This window comes from Oncorhynchus nerka, linkage group LG16, assembly GCF_034236695.1.
Source record: "Oncorhynchus nerka isolate Pitt River linkage group LG16, Oner_Uvic_2.0, whole genome shotgun sequence".
NCBI lineage: Eukaryota > Metazoa > Chordata > Actinopteri > Salmoniformes > Salmonidae > Oncorhynchus > Oncorhynchus nerka.
The window spans coordinates 2,329,134-2,353,856 of NC_088411.1; the positions used below are offsets into that span (position 1 = coordinate 2,329,134).

Consider the following 24,723-nt stretch of genomic DNA (forward strand, 5'->3'; position numbering starts at 1 on the left):
TTTCCGCCATCAGTCTGCACTTTCTTGGGGGCTCCTCCTTCCTTCAAGATAGAGTCAAAGGCCCGGGTCACCTCTGCACCACTCTTATTTTTTAAGACACTTACAAATGCTATTTTAGAGAAAAAAATCTATAACCGTTAGCATGTAGCGATTTCCATAATTTTTATCTGCAAGGGCCTGCATGTCACATAGATCAGCCTGAAATTGGGACAAGGGATGAATAGAAAAAACTATTTATTGGAAATTGTTTTCGAACAGGTTTATGTAGAGTATGAGCATCCTGCTCTGATAACCACTCATTCACTTTAGCAGCGCTTAACCGGCTACCTGTTTCTTCGGCTATAGCTCTCTGTAAACGCTCCTTACCCCCATAAGACCCGGGGTTAGAGGGGGTATAATAAATGTTTTTCAACATCTTCTCCGCCATCCTTCTTGCCTCTCTGAGGTACAATAACGTTAATGAGCCACTTTCAAATAACGACAACATTTCATTTATTTTTGCATTTTTATTTTTTGCAAACATCAGGTATTATGTATACAGACAATTCAGAATTTGTTGCAGGATACTTGTTCCCGCTTTCTCAACGATCCCAGCATGCAACACCCTGTATATTTGGTTTAGATTTACAAGCTTGTGTCGCTGAATTTTTTTAAACACACACATCCGCTATATAAGTATATAAACAACAAATATGATACATGTTACAATTAAATGGCGTTTCAAACAAATAAAGTAAAATCTTAGACAAAGTTGTTTCTAGTTCTTCAGAATCATCCACAAGACGGGATACCAGTTGTGTCCATTGTAGACTCTCGCCCGTATGTCGTTCATGATTTGCTCCATTTTCAGCACACGCTCTACATTAGCCCAGGCATTGTGTGTTGTGTAGAATGATACATTGTTCACTTTATATTCAATCATTTGATGCATAACAAATGTATTTATTCTCTCTAACATCGTATGCATATAGTTGCCAATTGCTTTACATCTAAATAATAACATATGTATTGTCACTCGGTCTCTTGGGGTTTATTGAGCCAGAAAGTCATCACATCAGCCACCACAGCTTCCCTGTATGTGTTGTCATCCACCAGGGTGTGTCGGATTTCTTTGAGTTTCTCGTGGATGTAGATCGCCTCCTTCAGTTCATGTAGGAAAGCCTCGGTTACCCCGTAAACTCTGGGGATAGACGGCACAAGACCCATTGACTCCAGGACTCTGACCAGCGGAGGTATGAACCTGCAGGACCACAGTCTTTTCACCAGCTCCTCAAAATGATTGAAGAAGTAGTATCTTGGGGGGTCGTATAGGCATGGATGCCTGAGCTGGCTGGGGTGATTGATCTCACAACCGATGCATTTTTCTCTTATATACTCTCCAATCACACTGTCTAAAAGTGTGGCTACAGAGGACTTGATGGTGTTCACAAAGATAGTACTGACCACCCCATTAAACACGTCCTCAAGATGTGTACATGTAGGGGGTGTCGTGGGTCTTGCCTGGGTGGAGTAGAATGGTGGGCTGCGAGGCATAGAGTCCTTAGGGTCTGGCCCCCATGACGTATCGGAGGCCTGGTATGTTGTATGAATATCCATGGTATATGCTGAAATGAAGAACGGGAAGCTTTAAGGGCCCTCTTTTTATTGTTGAACCACTCCTTTGGGTATCAGGGCGTGATCTTGGCCAACAACCTCCTTCCCTCAGTAAGAGCATTGAAGATGGGTCGTGGCTGGGTCTTCCAGCATGACAACGACCTGAAACACAGCCAGGGTAACTAAGGAGTGGCTCCGTAAGAAGCATCTCAAGGTCCTGGAGTGGCCTAGCCCGTCTCCAGACCTGAACCCGATAGAAAATCTTTGGAGGGAGCTGAAAGTCCGTATTGCCCAGCGACAGCCCCGAAACCTGAAGGATCTGGAGAAGGTCTGTATGGAGGAGTGGGCCAAAGTCCCTGCTGCAGTGTGTGCAAACCTGGTCAAGAACTACAGGAAACGTATAATCTCTGTAATTGCAAACAAAGGTTTCTGTACCAAATATTAAGTTATGCTTTTCTGATGTATCAAATACTTATGTCATGCAATAAAATGCAAATCAAACAATGTGATTTTCTGGATGTTTGTTTTAGATTCCGTCTCTCACAGTTGAAGTGTACCTATGATAAAAAAATTACAGACCTCTACATGCTTTGTAAGTAGGAAAACCTGCAGAATCGGCAGTGTATCAAATACTTGTTCCCCCCCACTGTATGTCCAATTACAGGAGTAATAGCCTTCTGTTATCCTCAGCACACACATACTTCACACTGTAATGAATAGAAGTGAGCAGGAAAAAAAATAAGCAGGAATCAATTAAAAGTTCTGAAATATATTGTACACATTGCCTCGATATGTACTGTGTACTAACACAGTGATTCTCAACCTGGGGTATATGGGAAGACTCATAAGAACATACACCTACTGGTAAAATTCACATGAGGGGTTACTTAGGCGGTACTACAGGCAGAGCAAATGTGGTAGGGGATAGATTGGGAGTACAGTAACCAAAAAAGGTTGAACCCCTTTACTAATACATTTTTTGAATGTACACAAATTTCAGCAATATGAAATGGTGGGGGTCTCACCCGTCAAATCCTGTCCAGTAAATGGTGACCTCAAAGCCCAGTCAATAAGAGAACTAGTCTGCATGAGCCACATCTGGCAGGATGCTCAGGGAATAGTTATTGATGAACAGAGGGGTATCCTACGAAGCAGATTTGAGGAGTTAGCGAGGTAACTTTGGTCAACTCTAAGTTCAATTTGAGATAACCGGTTATACGAAAATTGCTCACCTTTTAACCAGGTACATTTCTATGGCAACGAATGATTCGGAACTAATCTCCTCTGGAGCAGGCTAACTCACTTTTGTATATACAGTATAATGTATGTGGACACCCCCTTCAAATTAGTGGATTCGGCTTTTTCAGCCACACCCGTTGATAACAGTTGTATAAAATCGAGCACACAGCCATGCAATCTATATAGACAAACATTGGCAGTAGAATGGCCTTACTGAAGAGCTCAGTGACTTTCAACATGGCACCGTAATATGATGCCACCTTTCCAACAAGTCAGTAAGTCAAATTTATGCCCTGCTAGAGCTGCCCCAGCTCAAGCTCTAGCAGGGCAGAAATGTGGAAACGTCTAGGAGCAACAACGGCTCAGCCACAAAGGGGTAGGCCACACAAGCTCACAGAACGGTACTGCCGGGGGCTGAAGCGCGTAAAAATCATCTGTCCTCGGTTGTGACACTCATTACAGAGTTCCAAACGGCCTCTGGAACCAACATCAGCACAATAACTGTCAGGAGCTTCATGAAATGGGTTTCCATGGCCACCCACAAGCCTAAGTTCACCATGTGCAATGCCAAGCATCGGCTGGGGTGTTGTAAAGCTTACCGCCATTGGACTCTGGAGCGTTGGAAACTCCCCAATGCAGAGTCCCACCTGTAAAGTTTGATAGAGGAGGAATAATGGTCTGGAGCTGTTTTTCATGGTTTGGGCTAGGCCCCTTAGTTCCAGTGAAGGGAAATCTTAACGCTACAGGATACAATTCAATTCTAGATGATTCTGTGCTACCAACTTTGTGGTTTGGGCAAGGCCCTTTCCTGACAATGCACCTGTGCACAAAGCCATTGACATTATTTTCGGGAATTTTCCAACTGTTTAAAGGCACAGTCAACTTAGTGTATGTAAACTTCTGACCCACTGGAATTGTGATACAGTGAAATAATCTGTCTGTAAACAATTGTTGGAAAAATTACTTCTGTCATGCACAAAGTAGATGTCCTAGCCGATTTGCCACTAACTATAGTTTGTTAACAAGAAATTTGTGGAGTGGTTGAAAAACGAGTTTTAATGACCCCAACCTAAGTGTATGTAAACTTCCGACTTCAACTGTATGTAATCCTGTACGGGCGTATGTGCCGAATACATTACCATATTACAGATGTCAAGCTTATGGACATGTGGCAGCAGCGTGTAGGAGGGAGGGTCCAAGGTGTGAGAAGTGTGCAGAAGGGCATGAGTAGTGAGAGTAGTAGAGATATACCAGTACAGTGGGATAAGCCAAAAAAGTGATATAAAGTTCAGTAAGACTGGACGTTTAGCATTTATAGCAGTGGTTATCAACTGTACGGCAGGAATGGAATGGAAGTCGCAGAAAATTGAGATTGTGGTGGTAGCTGCATGGTGGTATTTTGGTGTGCGAGACTAGACATCAGAGAGTTACCGGATGTGTTATTGGTGATGTCCCATCCTTTCCTACATGAGGTAGGAATAAATACATTTAATTAGTGAAGTAGGGTGGTGTTCATTGTATTTCATATCATTTTGAAATTAGTGAGTGTAGTGTTAGATGGTAGGGTATTTATTACATTTTATCTAACAAGCAAAGTGTGAGGGAGTTGTACTCCAGTCTAGTAGGTGGCGGTAATGCAATAAATTGGATGCCAACTGCCGTTAAACCTCAAAGAAGAAAAAGATGATGATGAAGCAGTTGTACACTTACCGTGCTATACAGGAAATAGCTACTGTCGTCATCTCCGGTTAGTGGTAATGTTGTACGAGGTGTCTTTCTGAAAGGTTTGTCATATTTCTTAGTGATCGGGAAATAAAAACGTGAATTAATTAATACTACCCTATATATGATTACTTTTAAAACTGATTCGAAAAAATACGCCGTATTGTACTCACAGTTGCTAATCTGCTAGCATTCTTTACAGCAGCATTAGCTTGTTAGCTAGATAGATTCTTGCAAAAGCTACACTAGGTAGTAAAATATAGCTAAGACTCAACTACCGCTATTTAGATAGCTAACGTAGATACGCATGCCAAGTTTTTGATGGCCACTTTGCAAGTTTAGGTGCACATAATTCTAACATCGGAAACTGGATAGCTTGCAAGTTAGCTAGCGGGACATTCTGGCCTTAATTTAATTGACATTTACAAATCTACATTTATTCGCCAACAATTTGTAAGAAATCAACACAAATGATTTGTAGTTAGATACCAGATAGTCGTTAGCTTCAGTAACGTTGGCTAAATTTAACCTCAAGAGTTGGTGACACTGACAAAACCCTAGTGTCTATATTGCTAAATGTCTCTTTTGCCATCACAGAGTACATCGTCAGCTGATGAATTATGTTAACGAAATGTAAATTTTTTTTTATCAGTTTTGTGTCCTAAAACAGCTGTCACACTTAGGTTGCATAAGCAGCAATGATGTCTGGCCCCGGGGGAGGGAAGCGAGCCTCAGGTGGGGACAGCCCCCCTGGTCCACCTGAGAAAAAGAGTAAAAAAGAGGAGAAGACCACCACCACTCTCATTGAGCCAATACGCATTGGGGGAGTGTCCTCTACGGTTAGTCACTATTTTTGGCCTCCGCATCTTGGTCTTGTCTATAATGAAGTATATTATCCCTCCTACATGGTTATCTTCATTATCATGTATTTCACATCTGCAGGAGGAAATGGACATGAAAGTGATCCAGTTTAAGAATAAGAAGCTGAGTGAGCGTCTGGAGCAGAGGCAGACCATGGAGGACGAGTTGCGAGAGAAGATCGAGAAGCTGGAAAAGCGACAAGCCACTGATGATACCACACTGCTCATTGTGAATCGTTACTGGTCCCAGGTACGTACATTCCACAATCGTTTGCTGCCTTGAAGGATCATAGACATACAGTACCAGTCAAAAGTTTGGACACAACTACTCATTCAAGGGTTTTTCTTGATTTGACTATTTTGTACATTGTATAATAATAGTGAAGACATAAACTATGAAATAACACAGTAACCAAAAAAAGTGTTAAAACAAATTCTTCAAAGTAACAACCCTTTGCCTTGACATCTTTGCACACTCTTGGCAGTCTCTCAACCAGATTCACCTGGAATGCTTTTCCAACCGTTTTGATGGAGTTCCCGCATATGCTGAGCAGTTGTTGGCTGCTTTTCCTTCACTCTGTGGTCCAACTCATCCCAAACCATCTCAATTGGGTTTAGGTCGAGTGATTGGAGGCCATGTTATGTGATGCAGCATTTCATCACTCTCCTTCTTGGTCAAAAATCATTTTACACAGCCTGGAGATGTATTGGGTCATTGTCCTGTTGAAAAACAAATGATAGTAACCACTAAGCCCAAACCAGATGGGATGGCGTATCGCTGCAGAATGATGTGGTAGCCATGCTGGTTAAGTGTGCCTTGAATTCTAAATAAATCACCAACAGTGTCACCGGCAAAGCACCATCACACCACCTCCTCCATGCTTCACAGTGGGAACCACATCATACGGAGATCATCCATTCACCTACTCTGCGTCTCACAAAGACACGGCGGTTGGAACCAAAAATCTCAAATTTGGACTCATTCAGACCAAAGGACAGATTTCCACTGGTCTAATGTCCATTGCTCTTGTTTCTTGGCCCCAGCAAGTCTCTTCTTCTTATTGGTGAACTTTAGTAGTGGTTTCTTTGCAGCAAATCGACCATGGAGGCCTGATTAATGCAGTCTCCTCTGAACACTTGATGTTGAGATGTCTGTTACTTGAACTCTGTGAAACATTTATTTTGGCTGCAATTTCTGAGGCCAACTCTAATGAACTTATCCTTTGCAGCAGAAGTAATTCTGGGTCTTCCTTTCCTAGCGCTTGATGGTTTTTGCGATGGCATTTGAAGAAACATTCAGTTCTTGAAATCTTCTGGATTGACTGACCATGTCTTAAAGTAATGATGGACTGTCATTTTGCTTTGCTTATTTGAGCTGTTCTTGCCATAATATGGACTTGGTATTTTACCAAGTAGGGCTATCTTCTGTATACCACCCCTACCTTGTCACAACACAACTGATTGGCTCAAACACATTAAGAAGGAAGGAAATTCCACAAATGTACTTTTAACAAGGCACACCTGTTAGTTGAAATGTATTCCAGGTGACTAACTCATGAAGCTGGTTGACAGAATGCCAAGAGTGTGCAAAGGGTGGCTACTTTGAAGAATCTAAAATATATTTTGATTTGTTTAACACTTTTTTGGTTGCTACATGATTCCATGTGTGTTACTTCAGTTTTGATGTCTTCACTATTATTTAAAAAAATAAATTTAAAAAACCCTTGAATGAGTAGGTGTGTCCAAACTTTTGACTTGTGCTGTATGCTTAACCTAAAATGTAACCCCCACCCATACTGAATGACCCTTTCTTTGACTTCCAGTTGGAAGAAAATGTTCACGTCCTGCGCCTCCGCATTGACCCCACGGTGGTCCCAGCACCGCATGCTATGCCGGTCTCTGCCCCTACCCCACTAGAAGAGGATGGTATGATGATTCCACCACCCCCTCCTCCAGCAACAGAACACGAGGAGACACAGCCTCCCCCACCTGATGTTATGGAGAAAGCTCCTGAACCACAGCAGGACTCTACAACGGGTAAAGATGATCCCTGCTCTCTCGCTCGCTCAACCTTTCTCTATGCATATCTAGCTCTGATCTGCAGTAATGATACCTCCAAGTCCATTGCTTTGCCACCTGTAATAACTGATGTGAGGTATGGAAACGTAACAAAGCAGTACACCTTTCTAGCACTTATGCCACATTTATATTTTCAACCACATCCTAAGTCCTCCTGTCCATTTTTACTTATCACCATGATCTGTAGCACCTCCGCCCACTACTTCCCTCAGTGAGAGTGCCAAAGCCTTCCTCTCCATTCTGGACAACAGCAGTGAGGAGGAGCTCAGCCTGCAGCTGCAGGACAGGATGCAGTTTAGCAAAGAGGCCGCTGCTTGCATGGTCTGCGTCTTCGACAGGTTGCACAGCCGCATCGACAGCCTATGCACCCAGATCCAGTCCGCAGGTAACTATTCAGACTCACTCATGACTAGGGACAATATTTTTTTTCACTTTGTTGTTGTAGAATCATTTGGGTTCTAAATGTGGCATAAACATTTTGAGGATTTCCCTACTGTGACATTCACAGTTGAGTAACCCTAGTAACTGTGTTGTCTTTGTCAGTGTGTGAGGACGACAGCCAGGAAGAGCTGCTCCGTCTGAATCGCACTCTGCTGGAGGAGAATAGCAGACTGCAAGACCTGGCTTCCTCCCTGCAGGGCAGACACCACAAGATGTCTATGGAGGTACTTTGCCTCACCTTATAATGTAGTGTTGGTGGATTGGGAATGCCCACATCTCCATGGTGTGTCCTCTCACGCTTTTGTATCCTCAAATTGAATGTCTGCCATTTCTCATCGGTGGTAATAAATGGCAATTGTGTAAATTCATCCAGTCAATTTCTTACTCAAATGTTCTCTCATCTGTACTTCGCTTGTTCAGTACAATGAGCTTGTGGATAAGGTGACGAGCTCGGAGACCAAGGTGTCTGAGATGGAGACTGCTGTGGAGGATCTGCAGTGGGACATCGAGAAGCTCCGTAAAAGGGAACAGAAGCTCAACAAGCATCTCGCTGAAGCACTTGAGCAGGTTTGTTTAATTTGTGTGCGTGGGTGGGTGTGTATACTTTGTGTGTGTATAGCCCTGTATCTCATCATTGCTGATGGCACTCTCCATTATGCATCTATGGCCAGCGATAAGGCACCAGAGCATGCCAGCCATTGAATCACAGCTGTGTGTGTTTATCTATGTCCTGCTGTATGGGTAAAATCATGTTTTGATATTGTATAGTCTAAATGAAGACTGTAACCACATTGATATTACTATTGTAATATTATTGTCTGAACTAATGTATGGGCCAAGTTCGCTAAACACCTCTTATGATTATTCTGTCCAGTTGAACTCGGGCTACTACACCACTGGCAGCTCAGGGGGGCTACCCGGAGGCCAGATCACTCTCAATATACAGAAGGTGAGTGCAGGCTTGTCACTTTTTTTTGTCCAGCCATGTTCTTGAGCTTCCCTTCAGTCTTGTTTTGATACATTGTTGTATTCCAACCCAGTCGTATGGAGTTGAATTGGTGCCAAAAGTGATAATAATTATCATTATTATGTCTGTTAGTTTGAGAGCCTGAATGCAGAGTTGGAGCAAAACCAGGAGCTGGCCAACAACCGCATGGCGGAACTGGAGAAACTACAGCAGGAGCTCCAAGAGGCTGTGAGGGAGAGTGAGAAGCTCAAGGTACAGAAATCGTCTCCTCTGAGGGAATACAAGACTAAACTCACCGCAATACTCTGTCTGCTTAGCAAAGGATATGATGAGTCAGGTGTCAAGTCAAGGAAGACAATCATTGTAGAATGTATAAACACAATAACTTGTGTTTGTCATTATGATCATTGAATCTATACTCTGTATGTAATATCATTGAATGCATTTACTTTTCTGTTTGCTCTATCCCAAATTGATTGCATTTTATATAGTTTTTCAGCAGGTCCCAAGTCATCTTACAGTGTATGAGGGGGGTAACTCACTCACTTAACTCCTTTTCAGTTGGACCTGAAAAATATTCCAGAGGATGTGGTGAAGGAGACCGCTGACTACAAGTGCCTGCAGTCCCAGTTCTCACTGCTCTACAACGAGTCTCTCGGGGTGAAGACCCAGCTGGACGAGGCCCGGGCCCTGCTCCTCACCGCCAAGAATGCCCACCTCAGACAGATAGAGCATATGGAGGTCAGAAGCACTAATTTAGCAGATAGGTTTTACTTGCAGTCATGGTGAACTTGGTTGTACCTCCCTTAGTTCAATGCACTGGTTGTCGCTTTGGATAAGATAAACTGACAAATGACTTAAGTGTAGGAGGGAGCCACTGATTTAAAATCAACATTTCAGCATATAAGACCTGATTTTTTATATATATGCTTTGATTGAGCCTGTCTGGGGTACCAGATGGATGGGTTTTGACCTTTTGGGACTATTCCATTGGTTACATTGTGCTTGATTGAGCCTGTCTGGGGTACCAGATGGATGGGTTTTGACCTTTTGGGACTATTCCATTGGTTACATTGTGCTTGATTGAGCTTGCCTGGCACATCTAAAGTATTTGATAGAGAACTAATACTACTTGAACCCAGGTCTGGCACGTATATCATGAATACAAAAAGGAATATATGTGGTTGGAAAGGTAATGCCGTGGCAACCGTGAAAGTGGATTACATCACAAATGATAAAAACATGGCCAACACTAGTAGTCATGATGTCAGAGATTGGTGTGATGTCGCTGTTCGACAGCCGTCAACAAAAGTTGGTGTCCTTCGTCATCTTTTCAGAGTGACGAGCTGTCACTACAGAAGAAGCTCCGCACCGAGGTCATCCAGCTGGAAGACACGCTGGCGCAGGTGCGCAAGGAGTATGAAATGCTGCGTATCGAATTTGAGCAGAACCTGGCGGCCAACGAGCAAGCAGGTAAACGTCTCATGTCCACAACACCTCCCACTCCCTAGACTTGTTTCTATCACTGAAGGTTTCTCATAAAAAAGCCAATGTTTTTCTGTGAGATGTTTTGAATGAACTATTTTCAGTGATCTTATGTACTTAGTAATATATGCGTGTCTTGATTATTCAATCATTTTCTGTAACCAAGGATGTTGACTGTGTGTTTGGGAGGAATGTATCCTATCCATATTGCTCACAAGTTTAGCGCACCAGACAATAGTTGGACAAAACAGTGCGACGGCGCTGACTGAAAACCCATGGTCATTATCTCATCGACACCTCTGTCCCTTTTGATCTTTCCCTCAGGCCCAATCAACAGAGAGATGCGACACCTCATCAGCAGCCTCCAGAACCACAACCACCAGCTGAAAGGTGACATGCAGCGTTACAAGCGGAAGCTCCGAGAAACACAGATGGAGATTAATAAGGTAGGCAACTGATCCTGCACTTTCTTCTGCTCTCTGAGAATATTTCATCAATATGCGTAGTTCATAGATAGAGCCATAGGACCTGACCGGGTCAAACTCTGGACCCTTATTATAGGTTAACTACAGCCTGGAGTTTGCCCTGGTGAGGTGGTTAGGTCATGGTTCAACAAAACTTGAGATTCAGGATAAACATGACACTTGAATCATGATATTTGGTACGGCAATGTGATAAATGCGATCGATGTCCCAAGACCATTTCCTGTCCCTTTGTCAGTTGCGGTGCCAGAGTGGTGACGCTGGGCTTCTGTCGTTGGAGGAGCCGGTGAGCGACAGCCTGGAGGTGAAGAAAGAAGAGGATGAAGACCAAGAAGAGGAAGAGGAGAGGAGGAGGGAGCTGGAGAGACAGCGGTCCCGGGAGAGAGAGAGGGAGGCCGAGAGGGAGCGAGAGAGGGAGCGAGAAAGGGAAAGACAGCGCAGCGAAGAGTTGAAGAGAAAAGATTCGGACACACTGAAGATGCTGAGGGCTGAACTTAAGTATGTTTAGTTTTTGGTCACAGAACACACAACTCATATTTTATATAGAATTAAGGGTACTGTCATATAGTAGAGGACTTAACTCATTGTCATATTCTGGAGTTAGGTAGTGCTAACCCTTCTACGGTTCATTCTTCTTTCCCCTCAGGAAAGCCCAGGAGTCTCAGAAGGAGATGAAGCTACTTTTGGACATGTATAAATCGGCTCCCAAAGAGCAGCGAGACAAAGTGCAGCTTATGGCAGCAGAGCGCAAGTCTAAAGCCGAGGTTTGTCCAACTATGCTCTTTGACTTCTTCAAATTCCAACCTGAACTGTAGGTTATCATTGAAAGTCAATTCATGAGATGGTTAGTGTTATCTGAATCTTCCCCCACTACAAGCTGAAGTAGTGTCTCAGTCCGTGTGTTATACCTAAATCCACCCTCTGTCCCAGGTGGATGAGTTGCGGGTGCGGGTTCGAGAGCTGGAGGAGAGGGAGAGGAAGGAGAGCAAGAAGCTGGCTGATGAGGACGCTCTCAGGAAGATACGCGTGGCAGAGGAGACGATCGATCACCTACAGAAGAAGCTCACGGCCACCAAACAGGTACTGTATTTCTACTACACATTCAAACCTTCTGCAGAGGTGCTGAATATGCTCTATCACAATTGCGGTGGGTTTGCTTTGTCATTTCTTTGTTTCTTTTGACCGGGGATTTCAATGGAATAAGTGAGGTATCGCAATAGGGGAGGACGGGGTTTAAAATTGGTAGGGTTATGCAAGCAGTGTGCTTGGCGGGGTTGTGCTCTCGACCTCTCGACGAGAGTTGCGGCGATGGGACAAGACTGTAACTACCAATTTGGATATCATGAAAAATGGGTAAAAAGTAATAAAACAAATAAACTCAGCAAAAAAAAAGAAATGTCCTCTCACTGTAAAATGCATTTATTTTCAGCAAACTTAACATGTGTAAATATTTGTATGAACATAACATGTTTCAACAACTGAGACATACACTGAACAAGTTCCACAGACATGTGACTAACAGAAATTGAATAATGTATCCCTGAACAAAGGGGGGGGTCAAAATCAAAAAATAACAGTCAGTATCTGGTGTGGCCATCAGCTACATTAAGCACTGCAGTGCATCTCCTCCTCATGGACTGCACCAGATTTGCCCGTTCTTGCTGTGAGATGTTGTCCCACTCTTCCACCAAGGCACCTGCAAGTTCCTGGACATTTCTGAGGGGAATGGCCCTAGCCTTCACCCGCCGATGCAACAGGTCCCAGACCTGCTCAATGGGATTGAGATCCGGGCTCTTCACTGGCCATGGCAGAACACTGACATTCCTGTCTTGCAGGAAATCACACACAGAACGAGCAGTATGGCTGGTGGCAGTGTCATGCTGGAGGGTCATGTCAGGATGAGCCCGCAGGAAGGGTACCACATGAGGGAGGAGGATGTCTTCCCTGTAACGTACAGCGTTGAGATTGCCTGCAAAGACAACAAGCTCAGTCCGATGATGCTGTGACACACCGCCCCAGACCATGACGGATTCTCCACCTCCAAATCGATCCCGCTCCAGAGTACAGGCCTCGGTGTAACGCTCATTCCTTCGACGATAAACGCGAATCCGACCATCCGACCAAGACTAAACCGTAACTCGTCAGTAAAGAGCACTTTTTGCCAGTCTTGTCTGGTCCAGTGACGGTGGGTTTGTGCCCATGGGCGACGTTGTTGCTGGTGAGGACCTGCCTTACAACAGGCCTACAAGCCCTCAGTCCAGCCTCTCTCAGCCTATTGCGAACAGTCTGAGTACGGATGGAGGGATTGTGCATTCCTGGTGTAACTCGGGCAGTTGTTGCCATCCTGTACCTGTCCCGCAGGTGTTATGTTCGGATGTACCGATCCTGTTCAGGTGTTGTTACACGTGGTCTGCCACTGCGAGGATGATCAGCTGTCCGTCCTGTCTCTCTGTAGCTCTGTCTTAGGCGTCTCCCAGTACGGCCCTGGCCACATCTGCAGTCCTCTTGCCTCCTTGCAGCTTGCCTAAGGCACATTCACGCAGATGAGCAGGGACCCTGAGCATCTTTCTTTTGGTGTTTTTCAGAGTCAGTAGAAAGGCCTCTTTAGTGTCCTACGTTTTCATAACTGTGACCTTTATTGACCACCATCTGTAAGCTGTTAGTGTCTTAACGACCGTTCCACAGGGGCATGATCATTGAACAAGCATGGGAAACCATTTACAATGAAAATCTGTGAAGGAATTCGTAAAAATCCAAATAATCTTTGAAAGACAGGGCCCTGAAAAAGGGCTGTTTCTTTTTTTTGCTGTGTTTATATACTCATCAGTTAGTGAGTATACCAAACATTTAAGAATACATTCCTAATATTCAGTTGCACCCCTTTTTGCCCTCAGAACAGTCTCAAATCGTCAGGGTATGGACTCGAAAGCGTTCCACAGGGATGCTGGCCCATGTTGACTCCAATGCTTCCCACTGTTGTGTCAAGTTGGTTGGATGGATGTCATTTGGGTTTTGGATCATTCTTGTTACACACGGGAAATTGTTGAGTGTGAAAAACACAGCAGTGTTGCAGTTCTTCACACAAACCGGTGCGCCTGGCACCTACTACCATACCCCGTTCAAAGGCATATAAATATTTTGTCTTGCCCTTTCACCCTCTGAATAGCACAGACACAACCCATGTCTCAATGCTTAAAAATCCTTTAACCTGTCTCCTCCCCTTCATCTACACTGATTCGAAGTGGATTTAGCAAGTGACATCAATAATGGATCATAGCTTTCACCACCTGGTCAGTCTGTCATGGAAAGAGCAGATGTTCTTAATGTTTTGTAGACTCAGTGTATATCCCACTGGGTAAAAACTGGTTGAATCAATGTTGTTTTCACAATTTCAACCCCAAAAGCCTACGCAATGTCGTTGAATCAACATGGAAAACTGATTTGATTTACAAAAATTCAACTTTGAACCTAAATCCAATGTGATTTTTGTTGTTTTAATGTTAATTGACAACTCAGTCAAATCAAAACTAGACGTTGAACTGACATATGTGCCCAGTGGGATTAGTATATCTTTAAAAAAATATATATATTATAGCCGTTTCAATTGTAGGCTATTGTTGATCATGTAGGTAAGCACATTTGTGACTCTGACAGTTTGACTGTAAAAAAAAAAAAAAGAAAGTGACATTTCACTATAGTATAGCCTGCCTTAAGCTGAATCAGTAAAAAGTTATGGCTGATTTGGTGGGAAAGAAAAGCACATCTTCTCCTTTTTGGCAGTTCTTCGGTTTTAGGCCGAATGATAAAGGTGAGCCAGCAGACCTGACCGAAGTCACTTGTAAATGCTGACCGAATATTCTGCAAGTCCATCATTCTGCTGAGTTCTATACTCTGGGGCAGAAAAGGTTTACATGCTGGTGTTCCTTGCCAGAAACCTTTAGGTCATTTGCACTCTGAAGTAGGTTCTCATCAAGGACTTGCCTGTATTTTGCTCCAGTCATGGTTCCCTTACCAGTCCCTGCTGCTGAAGAGCATCCTCATAGCATGATGATGATGCTGCCACCACCATGCTTCATGGTAGGGATGTGTGATGAGCAGTGCCTGGTTTTCTCCAGAGATAGTGCTTTGTGTTCAGGGCAGATAGTTACATTTGTCTCATCGGACCACTGAGATCATAAGTATTTCTGTATTTCACATGCCTTTCAGAGCAGTTGCCAGAGAATTGAATGTTAATTTCTCTAACATAAGCCAGCTCCAACGTCGTTTTAGAGAATTTGGCATTACGTCCAAACGTCCTCACAACTGCAGACCATGTGTAACCACACCAGCCCAGGACCTCCACATCCGGCTTCTTCACCTGCGGGATCGTCTGAGACCAGCTACCCGGACAGCTGATAAATCTGTGGGTTTGCACAACCAAATAATTTCTGCACAAATTGTCAGAAACCATCTCGGGGAAGCTTGTCGGACGACATAGCTGAATATATATATATAGTAGTTAGACTATTAACATAATGCGAAAGAGCGGATAGCACCAAAGCAGCGCAAAAGTTGTCTGGATTATTGTTTTAAAATCTTGATTTCCCCTTTCTCCACAATCTTCATTCGAATCTGTGGGTTTTGCAAACCCACAGATTCATCAGCTGTCCGGGTGGCTGGTCTCAGACGATCCCGCAGGTGAGGAAGCCGGATGTGGAGGTCCTGGTCCAGGGTTTTGAGCTGACTGCAGTTCGGAGACGTAACCGACTTCAGTGGGCTCACCTTCGATGGCCACTGGCACGCTGAAGAAGTATGTTCTTCACGGATTTCACCGGGCAGACGTGAGGGCGAGTGGTTTTCTGATGTCAATGTTGTTAAGAGTGCCCCATGGTGGCAGTGGGGTTATTATATGGGCGGGCATAAGCTACAGACAATGAACACAATTGCATTTTATCTATGGCAATTTGAATAAACAAGATCCTGAGGCCCATTGTCATGTGAGTGATCTGCCGCCATCACCTCATGTTTCGGCATGATAATGCATGGCTCCATGTTGCAAGGAGTTGTACACAATTCATGGAACCTGAAAATGTCATATCTCTTCCATGGCCTGCATACTCACCAGACATGTCACCCATTGAGCATGTTTGGGATGCTCTGGATTGACGTGTACGACAGCGTGTTCCAGTTCCCGCCAATGTTCAGCAACTTCGCACAACGTTCCACAGGCCACAATCAATAGCCTGATCAACTATATGCGAAGGACATGTGTTGCGCTGCATGAGGCGAATGGTGGTCACACCAGATACTGACTGGTTTTCTGATCCACGCCCCTACCTTTTTTTTAAGGCATCTGTGACCTACAGATGCATATCTGTATTCCCAGTCATGTGAAATCCATAGACGAGGGCATAATGAATGTATTTCAATTGACTGATTTCCTTATATTAACTTTAACTTTAACTGGTTGCATGTTGCGTTTTTATATTTTTGTTCAGTGTAGTTAAAATGACATTGTGTGAGATACGTTCGGGTACATTGCAAGATACAGTGCATTCGGAAAGTATTCAGGCCCCTTGACTTTTTCCAAATGTTGCTACATTTTACAACCTTATTCTAAAATTGTAATAAAATGTTATTTATTTTCATCAATCTACACACAATACCCCATAATGACAAAGCAAAAACAGGTTTTTAGAAATGTTTGCAAATGTATTAAAAGTTTTAAATACCATATTTACATAAGTATTCAGACCCTTTGCTATGAGACTCGAAATTGAGCTCCGGTGCATCCTGTTTCCATTGATCATCCTTGATGTTTCTACAACTTTATTGGAGTCCACCAGTGGTAAATGCAATTGATTGGACATGATTTGTAAAGACGCACACCTGTCTATATAATGTCCAACAGTTGACAGTGCATGTCAGAGCAAAAACCAAGCCACGAGGTCGAAGGAATTTTACATAGAGCTCCGAGACATGATCATGTCGAGGCACAGATCTGGGAAAGGGTACCAAAACAATTCTGCAGCATTGAAGGTCCCCAAGAACACAGTGGTTTCCATCATTCTTAAATGGAAGAAGTTTGGAACCACCAAGACTCTTTGGCCGCCCGGCCAAACTGAGCAATTCGGGGAGAAGGGCCTTGGTCAGGGAGGTGACCTAAGAACCCGATGGTCACTGACAGAGCTCCAGAGTTCCTCTGTGGAGATGGAAGAACCTTTCAGAAGTACAACCATCTCTGCAGCACTCCACCAGTTCACCTTCCAAAAAGACAACGACCCTAAAGCAAACGGCCAAGACAATGCAGCAGTGGCTTCGGGACAAATCTCTGAATGTCCTCGAGTGGTCCAGCCAGAGCCTGGATTTGAACCCGATCGAACATCTCTGGAGAGACCTGAAAATATCTGTGCAGCGGACTCTCCCCATCCAACCTGACAGAGCTTGAGAGGATCTGCAGAGAAGAATGGAAGAAACTCCCCAAATACAGGTGTGCCAAGCTTGTAGGGTCATATCCAAGAACACTTGAGGCTCTAATCTCTGCTAAAGGTGCTTCAATAAAGTACTGATTAAAGGGTCTGAACAACTATGTAATTGTGATATTAGTAAGACTAATGGTGCCAGAGGAGCTGGCAGCCGTTTTACGGGCTCCTAACGGATTGTGTGTTTGCGTTATTTGTAACTTATTATGTACATAATGTTTATACCACCATCTCTTATGACCAAAAAAGAGCTTCTGAATATCAGAACAGCAATCACTCGCCTCTTACTGGACAAAGATTATTTCCTTTAACGAGTCGGACGCGAAGGATTTTCTTCAGACACCTGACAAGGACCAAATCCCTGGCATTCACATGAATAAGAGACAGAGATATAGGGGACGTGGGTCGGTGTGCCTTGTAAGAATCCGACGGCGAGTGGGTAACCCGCCTCCACCTTCAGTACTATTAACCAACGTGCAATCATTGGACGATAAACTCGATGAGCTACGATGAAGACTCTCCTAGCAACGGGACGTTAACTCTAATATCTTATGTTTTACCGAGTCGTGGCTGAACATGGGTAACATACAGCTGGCTGTGTTTTCCATGCATCGGCAAGAGAACAGCTGCCTCCGGTAAGACGAGGGGTGGCTGTCTGTCTATTTGTCAACATAGGTTTCATCTATATTTTTCGTAGCTGTCAATTTTCCACCACAAACCAATGCTGAAACTAAGACCGCACTCAACGAGCTGTATAAGGCCATAAGTAAACGAGAAAATGCTCAGCCAGAGGCGGTGCTGCTAGTGGCCGGGGACTTTAATGGGGCGGCAGGTAGCCTAGTGGTTAGAGCGTTTGTTCTTAACTGATTTGCCTAGTTAAATCAAATAAAAATAATTCAGGGAAACTTAAATCTGTTTTACCTCATTTCTACCAGCATGTTATATGTGCAACTAGAGGGGAAAAAAACTCTAGACCAGCTTTACGCCACACACAGAAGCGTGCAAAGCTTTCCCTCGCCCTCCATTTGGCAAATCTGAACATAACTCTATCCTCCTGATTCCTGCTTACAAGCAAGAACTAAAGCAGGAAGTACCAGTGACTCACTCAATAGGGAAGTGGTCAGATGATGAAGCTACAGGACTTTTTGCTAGCACAAACTGGAATATGTTCTGCGATTCTTCCAATGGCATTGAGGAGTACACCACATCAGTCACTGGCTTCATCCGTACTGAGCTAAAGGGTTTGGCTGCCGCTTTCAAGGAGCAAGAGACTAACCCGGACGCTTATAAGAAATCCCGCTTTGCTCTCCGACGAACCATCAAACAGGCAAAGCGTCAATACAGGACTAAGATAGAATCCTACTACACCGGCTACGACACTCATCGGATGTTGCAGGGCTTGCAAACTATTACGGATTACAAAGGGAAGCACAACCACGTGGCACGAGCCTACCAGACAAGCTCATTTACCTCTATGCGCTCTTCGAGGCAAGCAACACTGAATGCATGAGAGCACCAGCTGTTCCGTACTACTGTGTGATCACGCTCTCTGCAGCCGATGTGAGTAAGACCTTTAAACAGGTCAACATTCACAAGGTCGCAGGCCCAGACGGATAACCAGGACGTGTACTCAGAGCATGCGCTGACCAACTGGCAGGTGTCTTCACTGACATTTTCAACCTCTCCCTGACCGAGTCTGTAATACCTACATATTTCAAGCAGACCACCATAATCCCTGTGCCCAAGAAAGCAAAGGTAACCTGCCTAAATGACTACTGCCCCGTAGCACTCACGTCGGTAGCCATGAAGTGCTTTGAATGGCTTGTCATGGCGCACATCAACACCATCATCCTGAAAACCCTAGACCCACTCCAATTCGCATAACGCCCCAACAGATCCACAGATGATGCAATCGCTATTGCACTCCACACTGCCCTTTCCCACCTGGACAAAATCAACACATCGTGAGAATAGTGTTCAACACTATAGTGCCCTCAAAGCTCATCACTAAGTTAAGGACCCTAGAACTAAACACCTTCCTCTGCAACTGGATCCTGGACTTCCTGATGGGCCGACCCCCAGCTGGTAAGGGTAGGTAACAAAACATCTGCCACGTTGATCCTCAACATGGGGGCCCCTCAGGGGTGCGTGCTCACCCCTCCTGTAACACCATCATTAAGTTTGCAAACAACACAACAGTGGTAGGCCTGATCACCGACAACGATGAGACAGCCTATAGGGAGGAGGTCAGAGACAGATCCGCTCCCTCAACGTGAAGTAGGGCCGAGCATGCCCCCATTCTCATCGACAGGGCTGTAATGGAGCAGGTTCAGAGCTTCAATTTCCTTGGTGTCCACCAACAAACTATCATGGCCCAAACACACCAAGACAGTCGTGAAGAGGGCACAACAATGCCTATTCCGTCTCAGGAGACTTTGCAACAAATTCTAAAAGACAGTTTTTGCTTTGTCATTATGGGTTATTGTATGTAGATTGAGGGTAGAAATGATTTAATCCATTATAGAATAAGGCTGTGACGTAACAAAATGTGGAACAAGTCAAGGGGTCTGAATATGTTCCCGAATGCACTGTAAATAACACTGATCTAATGTGTTTTCATCTGGCATATGGTAACAGGTGTCTGTCTCTCTCTATTAAGGAGATTTAACCTCAATGACATGAAACTACATATCTAACAGTTAAATTAAAAAACAAATGCCAACTCTATTCCAACCTCCCACCCCCCGTGCCTCTCCATTGTGTCCAGGAGGAGGAGGCCCTACTGAGTGAGATGGACGTGACGGGCCAGGCCTTTGAGGACATGCAGGAGCAGAACAGCCGGCTGATGCAGCAGCTGAGGGAGAAGGATGACGCCAACTTCAAGCTGATGTCGGAACGCATCAAGTCCAACCAGATCTACAAGCTGCTGAGGGAGGAGAAGGAGGAGCTGGCTGACCAGGTGCTAACCTTCAAGACCCAGGTGAGCGGGACTGTGGAGGATGAACTCGCTTCGTGTGTTTATTTCCAGTGCAACTTGCAAAGCAGATTTATAACAGGTGCTCAACTTATTTGGCAAGGGAAACTTTTTTTTTTTTTTTACAAAACCTTGGCCCAAAAAATATCTCGGGCCATATTGGCTATTGAAATTAAATGAAATAAAAATACACATTTGATAGTAGTCCGGATAATACTTGTGTTTCTGAGCCAATGAGGAAGAGGTCTGATTGGTTCCCTTTGCTGTCTGTCACAGGTGGAAGCTCAGCTATTGGTTGTACAGAAGCTGGAGGAGAAGGAGGGCATCCTCCAGAGCTCACTGGCCACTCTGGAGAAAGAGTTAGGAGTCCGCACACAAGCACTTGAACTAAACAAGAGGAAGGTAGGAAAACAATACCTCTACTACTACTACTAAGATACTTTTAAACTCTCCTTCCACAGTTACCTTACCAATACTACTGCTTTGACTATTTATGCTGTAATACCATGGTTACTAATACGACAATACGAGCAACTGTATTGCTGGTCACTCTTCTTGTAACGTTCTGTTGGGAGTATCTCTGAGTGTTTCTTGCCCCGCCATGTCCCCAGGCGGTGGAGGCAGCCCAGCTGGCTGAAGACCTGAAGGTGCAGCTGGAACACACCCAGTCCAAGCTGAGAGAGATCCAGGTTTCTGTGTCCGAGAACCGCACCGCCAGAGAGAGGGAGTTGGGCAACCTCAAAAGAGCACAGGTACACACAACTATTGACAAGTCTGTCCTTTCTAGATATGTATCCTTTATTTAACCAGTCCCATTGAGATGAGCATATATTTTTCGAGGGAGCCCTGATATGTTAATTTGTCAAACCCCTAAAAGTCTTCAGCGAATACAGTGGGAGAGAAAATTAGAGCGTGTGAATGTTAACAGTAGGTTTAATATGGTCGTGAAGAGGGCACGACGACGACTATTCCCCCTCAGAAGACAGAAGATTTGGCATGGGTCCTCAGATCCTCAAAAAGTTATGCAGTTGCACCATCGAGAGCATCCCCGCCTGGTATGGCACTACAGAGGGTAGTGCGTACGCCCCAGTACATTACTGGGGCCAAGCTTCCTGCCATCCGAGACCTCTATACCAGGCGGTGTCAGAGGAAGGCCCTGACAATTGACAAACTCCAGCCACCCCAGTCAGACTGTTTTCTCTACTAGCGGCACTAAGTCTAGGTCCAAACGTTTTTATAACAGCTTCTACCCCCAAACCATAAGACTGCTGAACAACTAATAATATGGCTACCTGGACTATTTGCTGCTACTCCTATGTACATATTACCTAAATTACCTTGACTAAACTGTACCCCCGCACATTGTCTTGGCACTCCCTGTATATAGCCTCGTTATTTTATTGTTACTCCTTAATTTTTTTCCTTTCGTTTATTTAGTAAATATTTTCTCAACTCTTATTTTTCTTACAACTCCATTATTGGTTAAGGGCTTGTAGTAAGCAATTTGGCGAATGTGTCATAACATTTTGATTTGACTGTCTAACTTCTAGGAGGACCTGTCCAGGCTACGACGAAAGCTGGAGAAGCAGAAGAAAGTGGAGGTGTACACTGATGCTGATGAGATCCTGCAGGAGGAGATTAACCAGTACAAGGTGAAAAAATGAACTTTGCGTATCTTGATGGACTAGCCTTGCTTTGGTTTTATCAATTGCATGTGATGGTACATGTGAGAAGGTTCACATATTGTCTATTGTGGTACACTTTCTATCCAAATGGACCCTATATTTTCTCTCATCCACTCCTTTCAGGCGAAGCTGCGTTGTCCGTGCTGCAACACCCGCGACAAGGAGACCGTGCTCACCAAGTGCTTCCACGTGTTCTGCTACGAGTGTCTGAAGACGCGCTACGACACCCGACAGAGGAAGTGCCCCAAATGTAACTGTGCCTTCGGGGCCAACGACTTCCACCGCATCTACATCACCTAACTCCGTTACACGGAGAGGAGGAGAAGACAGCGGTGAACAGAGCCTAAAGGAGAGGAAGGGGGGAAATGGTGTGGTTGGAGAGGTGTCTGGGGAGTTTTGTTTTTTTCTCGGTTTTAATCGCTCCTTTTGGAAAGACTTTCTTAAATTGCATCATTGCCGGTTGGTGCTAGTGACCAAACAGAGCATTGTCAGTGATTGCGATGTACGGTAGGTGGTAATAAGAACAGATGTGCAAAGGTATTACTACTTCTGTTTTTCTGGCCAATCTTAGTCTGTCAGATCTTGCCCATGTGGAATTCTTAACATTTAACTGAGCCCATTTTTAAACTGTTAATCACCTTGTAAAAGTGAACTGGGAAGTTGTCGTGGTGCTGTATGATTTGGAGACGGACTTACCCAGAATCATCCTTTAGAATACCTGTATGTGCTTGTTTTGGATATTCAAAGAAAAGACGACCATTCTCAAGAACTGAGATTCCATTACTGGACACGTATGTAGTTCAGTTGCTATGTTGAGTTGTGTACATTACGACTCCATTCAGTTGAAAATGAGTTCCTTTCATTGTCGTAACAATCACGTTATGCACCTGTGCAGAGATTTCACCGGATAATACTATTGTCGATACCTAGGAATCATTCAACTTAGTTGGCAGTTTAGTTTGACTTTGCCTGTGGCTAGCAGATCGAGCGCCTCAGTCACACACAACATCTGCAGGTTTTAGTGCCTCGTTACTGATGACATTTCAGTGGAAGAGTCAGCTCACGAGTGTCATTAAGTGGGCCATCCCATCCAGCTCTTTCAAGACAACTTAAAGATTACTGGAACATTAAAGGAGCTATATGTAATAATTTGCATTGTAATTTCAGAAAATGTCCTTAATATATCTACAGTAATAATGGAATGATAGTTTCACTATATTTTTTCACTAAAACAATTTTTGGCCCCACACAAAATTCCATTCTAATGGTACAGACTTCTTGACCGGGCCATCAAAGGGCAAGCGTCAAACATGTAGAAATCACTCAGCTCCAGTCAATTGGACAATAAGATTTGCTGGCTCCAGTCAATTGGACAATGAGATTTGCTGGCCCCAGTCAATTTGACAACTAGAGACGGTCTGTTGTTGAATTGTCACATATACAGTCTCTCCATATATCTTACAACCATATTCTGCCTTAATGGAATCTCTGAACCCCCTTTTCCTCAGTTCTGATGATGCCAGCCATTTAATGAGAGCTTGGTGATGTGTTTGACGTTATAGCACCTGTGAGAAACAAAATCATAACTGGCCTCAAAATACCACCGTGAGACTCTTGTGATCTAAAGTCAATGGCAAAAAAAACATCATGCATCTGTTCAAAATAAGACTTCTAGAATGTTTTGATGAAATGTTTGAGTTTTGTGACTCGGGATATTTGGATTGGTATTAATAAGTGGATAGTGTGGGCTCTGTGTTATGAACATACATGCTATAGACAAAGAAGCAGTTCTCATTCAGAACATAGTGATCATTTTGTATTTCACAGAGTAGATTTTGTGAGTTTTCCTAGTAAAAACAAAGACTTGAGTTGACTGTTGAATACTCATTATGGGGTTTTCTGACCTGGGAGTTGAACAATGGGAAAACATTTGATCTTGCTAAAACAAAGTGATGTGAGTGGTAATAGCAGGCTTTTACTAATAAAAAATAAACAGTAAAGCCGATTTTTAAATCAAATTTGCACCGGCAAATTGTCCAGAAGGGAATTAAAATCCAATTGCAAAATAATGCTTTTTAGCCTATTCATTGATGGAAATACATTCGACTGGTCATGCTTATCGGTATATGGGTTGATTTGCATAATTTAGGGTAATGCATCTTATTTATAACATGCATACAGATACAAGGCCTTTTGGTGGAAAATCTGCCAGTCTGTGCTTTATAATCCCAATAATTGCGCAACAATTCTAAATGTAATTGTGTGTTAATAGTTGTGGCCATGATTAAAATTAGCCAATTTAGTTTTTTTCTGAACTGGTAATTGAAGCGCACTTCCCACTCGCCATTCAAATGCATTGGCAATGGAAGGCAGGCTTGAGCTTCAAAGTAGCCTTGGCAAAATCTTACCATATCCGTGGAGGCAATTATTTTATAAAGATTCCATATGCCATTGTTCAATTGTTAAGTATTTCTCTCATGTTTTTTTTGTTTTGAACTTTCTTCAATTGTCTGGTATCCAAACACACTTTTGCCCTTAGCCTACTGCCGTGTGCACATTGCTGCGCTAATAATGTTGAGAAATAATAGTTTCAGGACATTTTAAGCTAAATGTTCTGATCTGTTGCATCAGATTCATGTTTTTAGGCCTACTGGTTGTATGAATTTGGGATCTATCGTCCCACAACTGTCCAAGAGTCTGTTTGGACAAGCTGACCAATGGAATAGATCAACGTT

General features: G+C 43.8%; 1 protein-coding gene across 2 annotated transcripts; it reads left to right on the plus strand.

Moving 5' to 3' along the window:
• Positions 1 to 4,534: 4,534 nt before the first annotated feature.
• Positions 4,535 to 24,057, plus strand: LOC115143873 (E3 ubiquitin-protein ligase BRE1B-like). 2 transcript variants are annotated; one of them, XM_029684299.2, is made up of 20 exons: positions 4,535 to 4,616; positions 5,238 to 5,393; positions 5,497 to 5,664; positions 7,238 to 7,451; positions 7,681 to 7,878; positions 8,037 to 8,158; positions 8,355 to 8,501; positions 8,809 to 8,883; positions 9,034 to 9,153; positions 9,463 to 9,642; positions 10,239 to 10,374; positions 10,711 to 10,832; positions 11,107 to 11,366; positions 11,515 to 11,632; positions 11,799 to 11,948; positions 20,097 to 20,309; positions 20,580 to 20,705; positions 20,915 to 21,055; positions 21,854 to 21,955; positions 22,112 to 24,057. In XM_029684299.2, the coding sequence occupies exons 2-20, from the start codon at positions 5,253 to 5,255 to the stop codon at positions 22,286 to 22,288; spliced, it is 2,910 nt and encodes a 969-aa protein (XP_029540159.2). In that variant the 5' UTR covers positions 4,535 to 4,616; positions 5,238 to 5,252; the 3' UTR covers positions 22,289 to 24,057. The 2 variants fall into 2 exon arrangements, with proteins under 2 accessions (XP_029540159.2, XP_029540160.2); XM_029684300.2 differs by having other exon boundaries at positions 4,567 to 4,616; positions 5,207 to 5,393.
• Positions 24,058 to 24,723: the final 666 nt, after the last annotated feature.

Coding starts and splice junctions, on each gene's coding strand:
- LOC115143873 (XM_029684299.2), top strand. CDS start 5,253: ATGATGTCTGGCCCCGGGGGAGGGAAGCGAGCCTCAGGTGGGGACAGC. Junction 8,502..8,808: donor TCGCTGAAGCACTTGAGCAG/GTTTGTTTAATT, acceptor TATTCTGTCCAG/TTGAACTCGGGCTACTACAC. Junction 10,833..11,106: donor CACAGATGGAGATTAATAAG/GTAGGCAACTGA, acceptor TCCCTTTGTCAG/TTGCGGTGCCAGAGTGGTGA.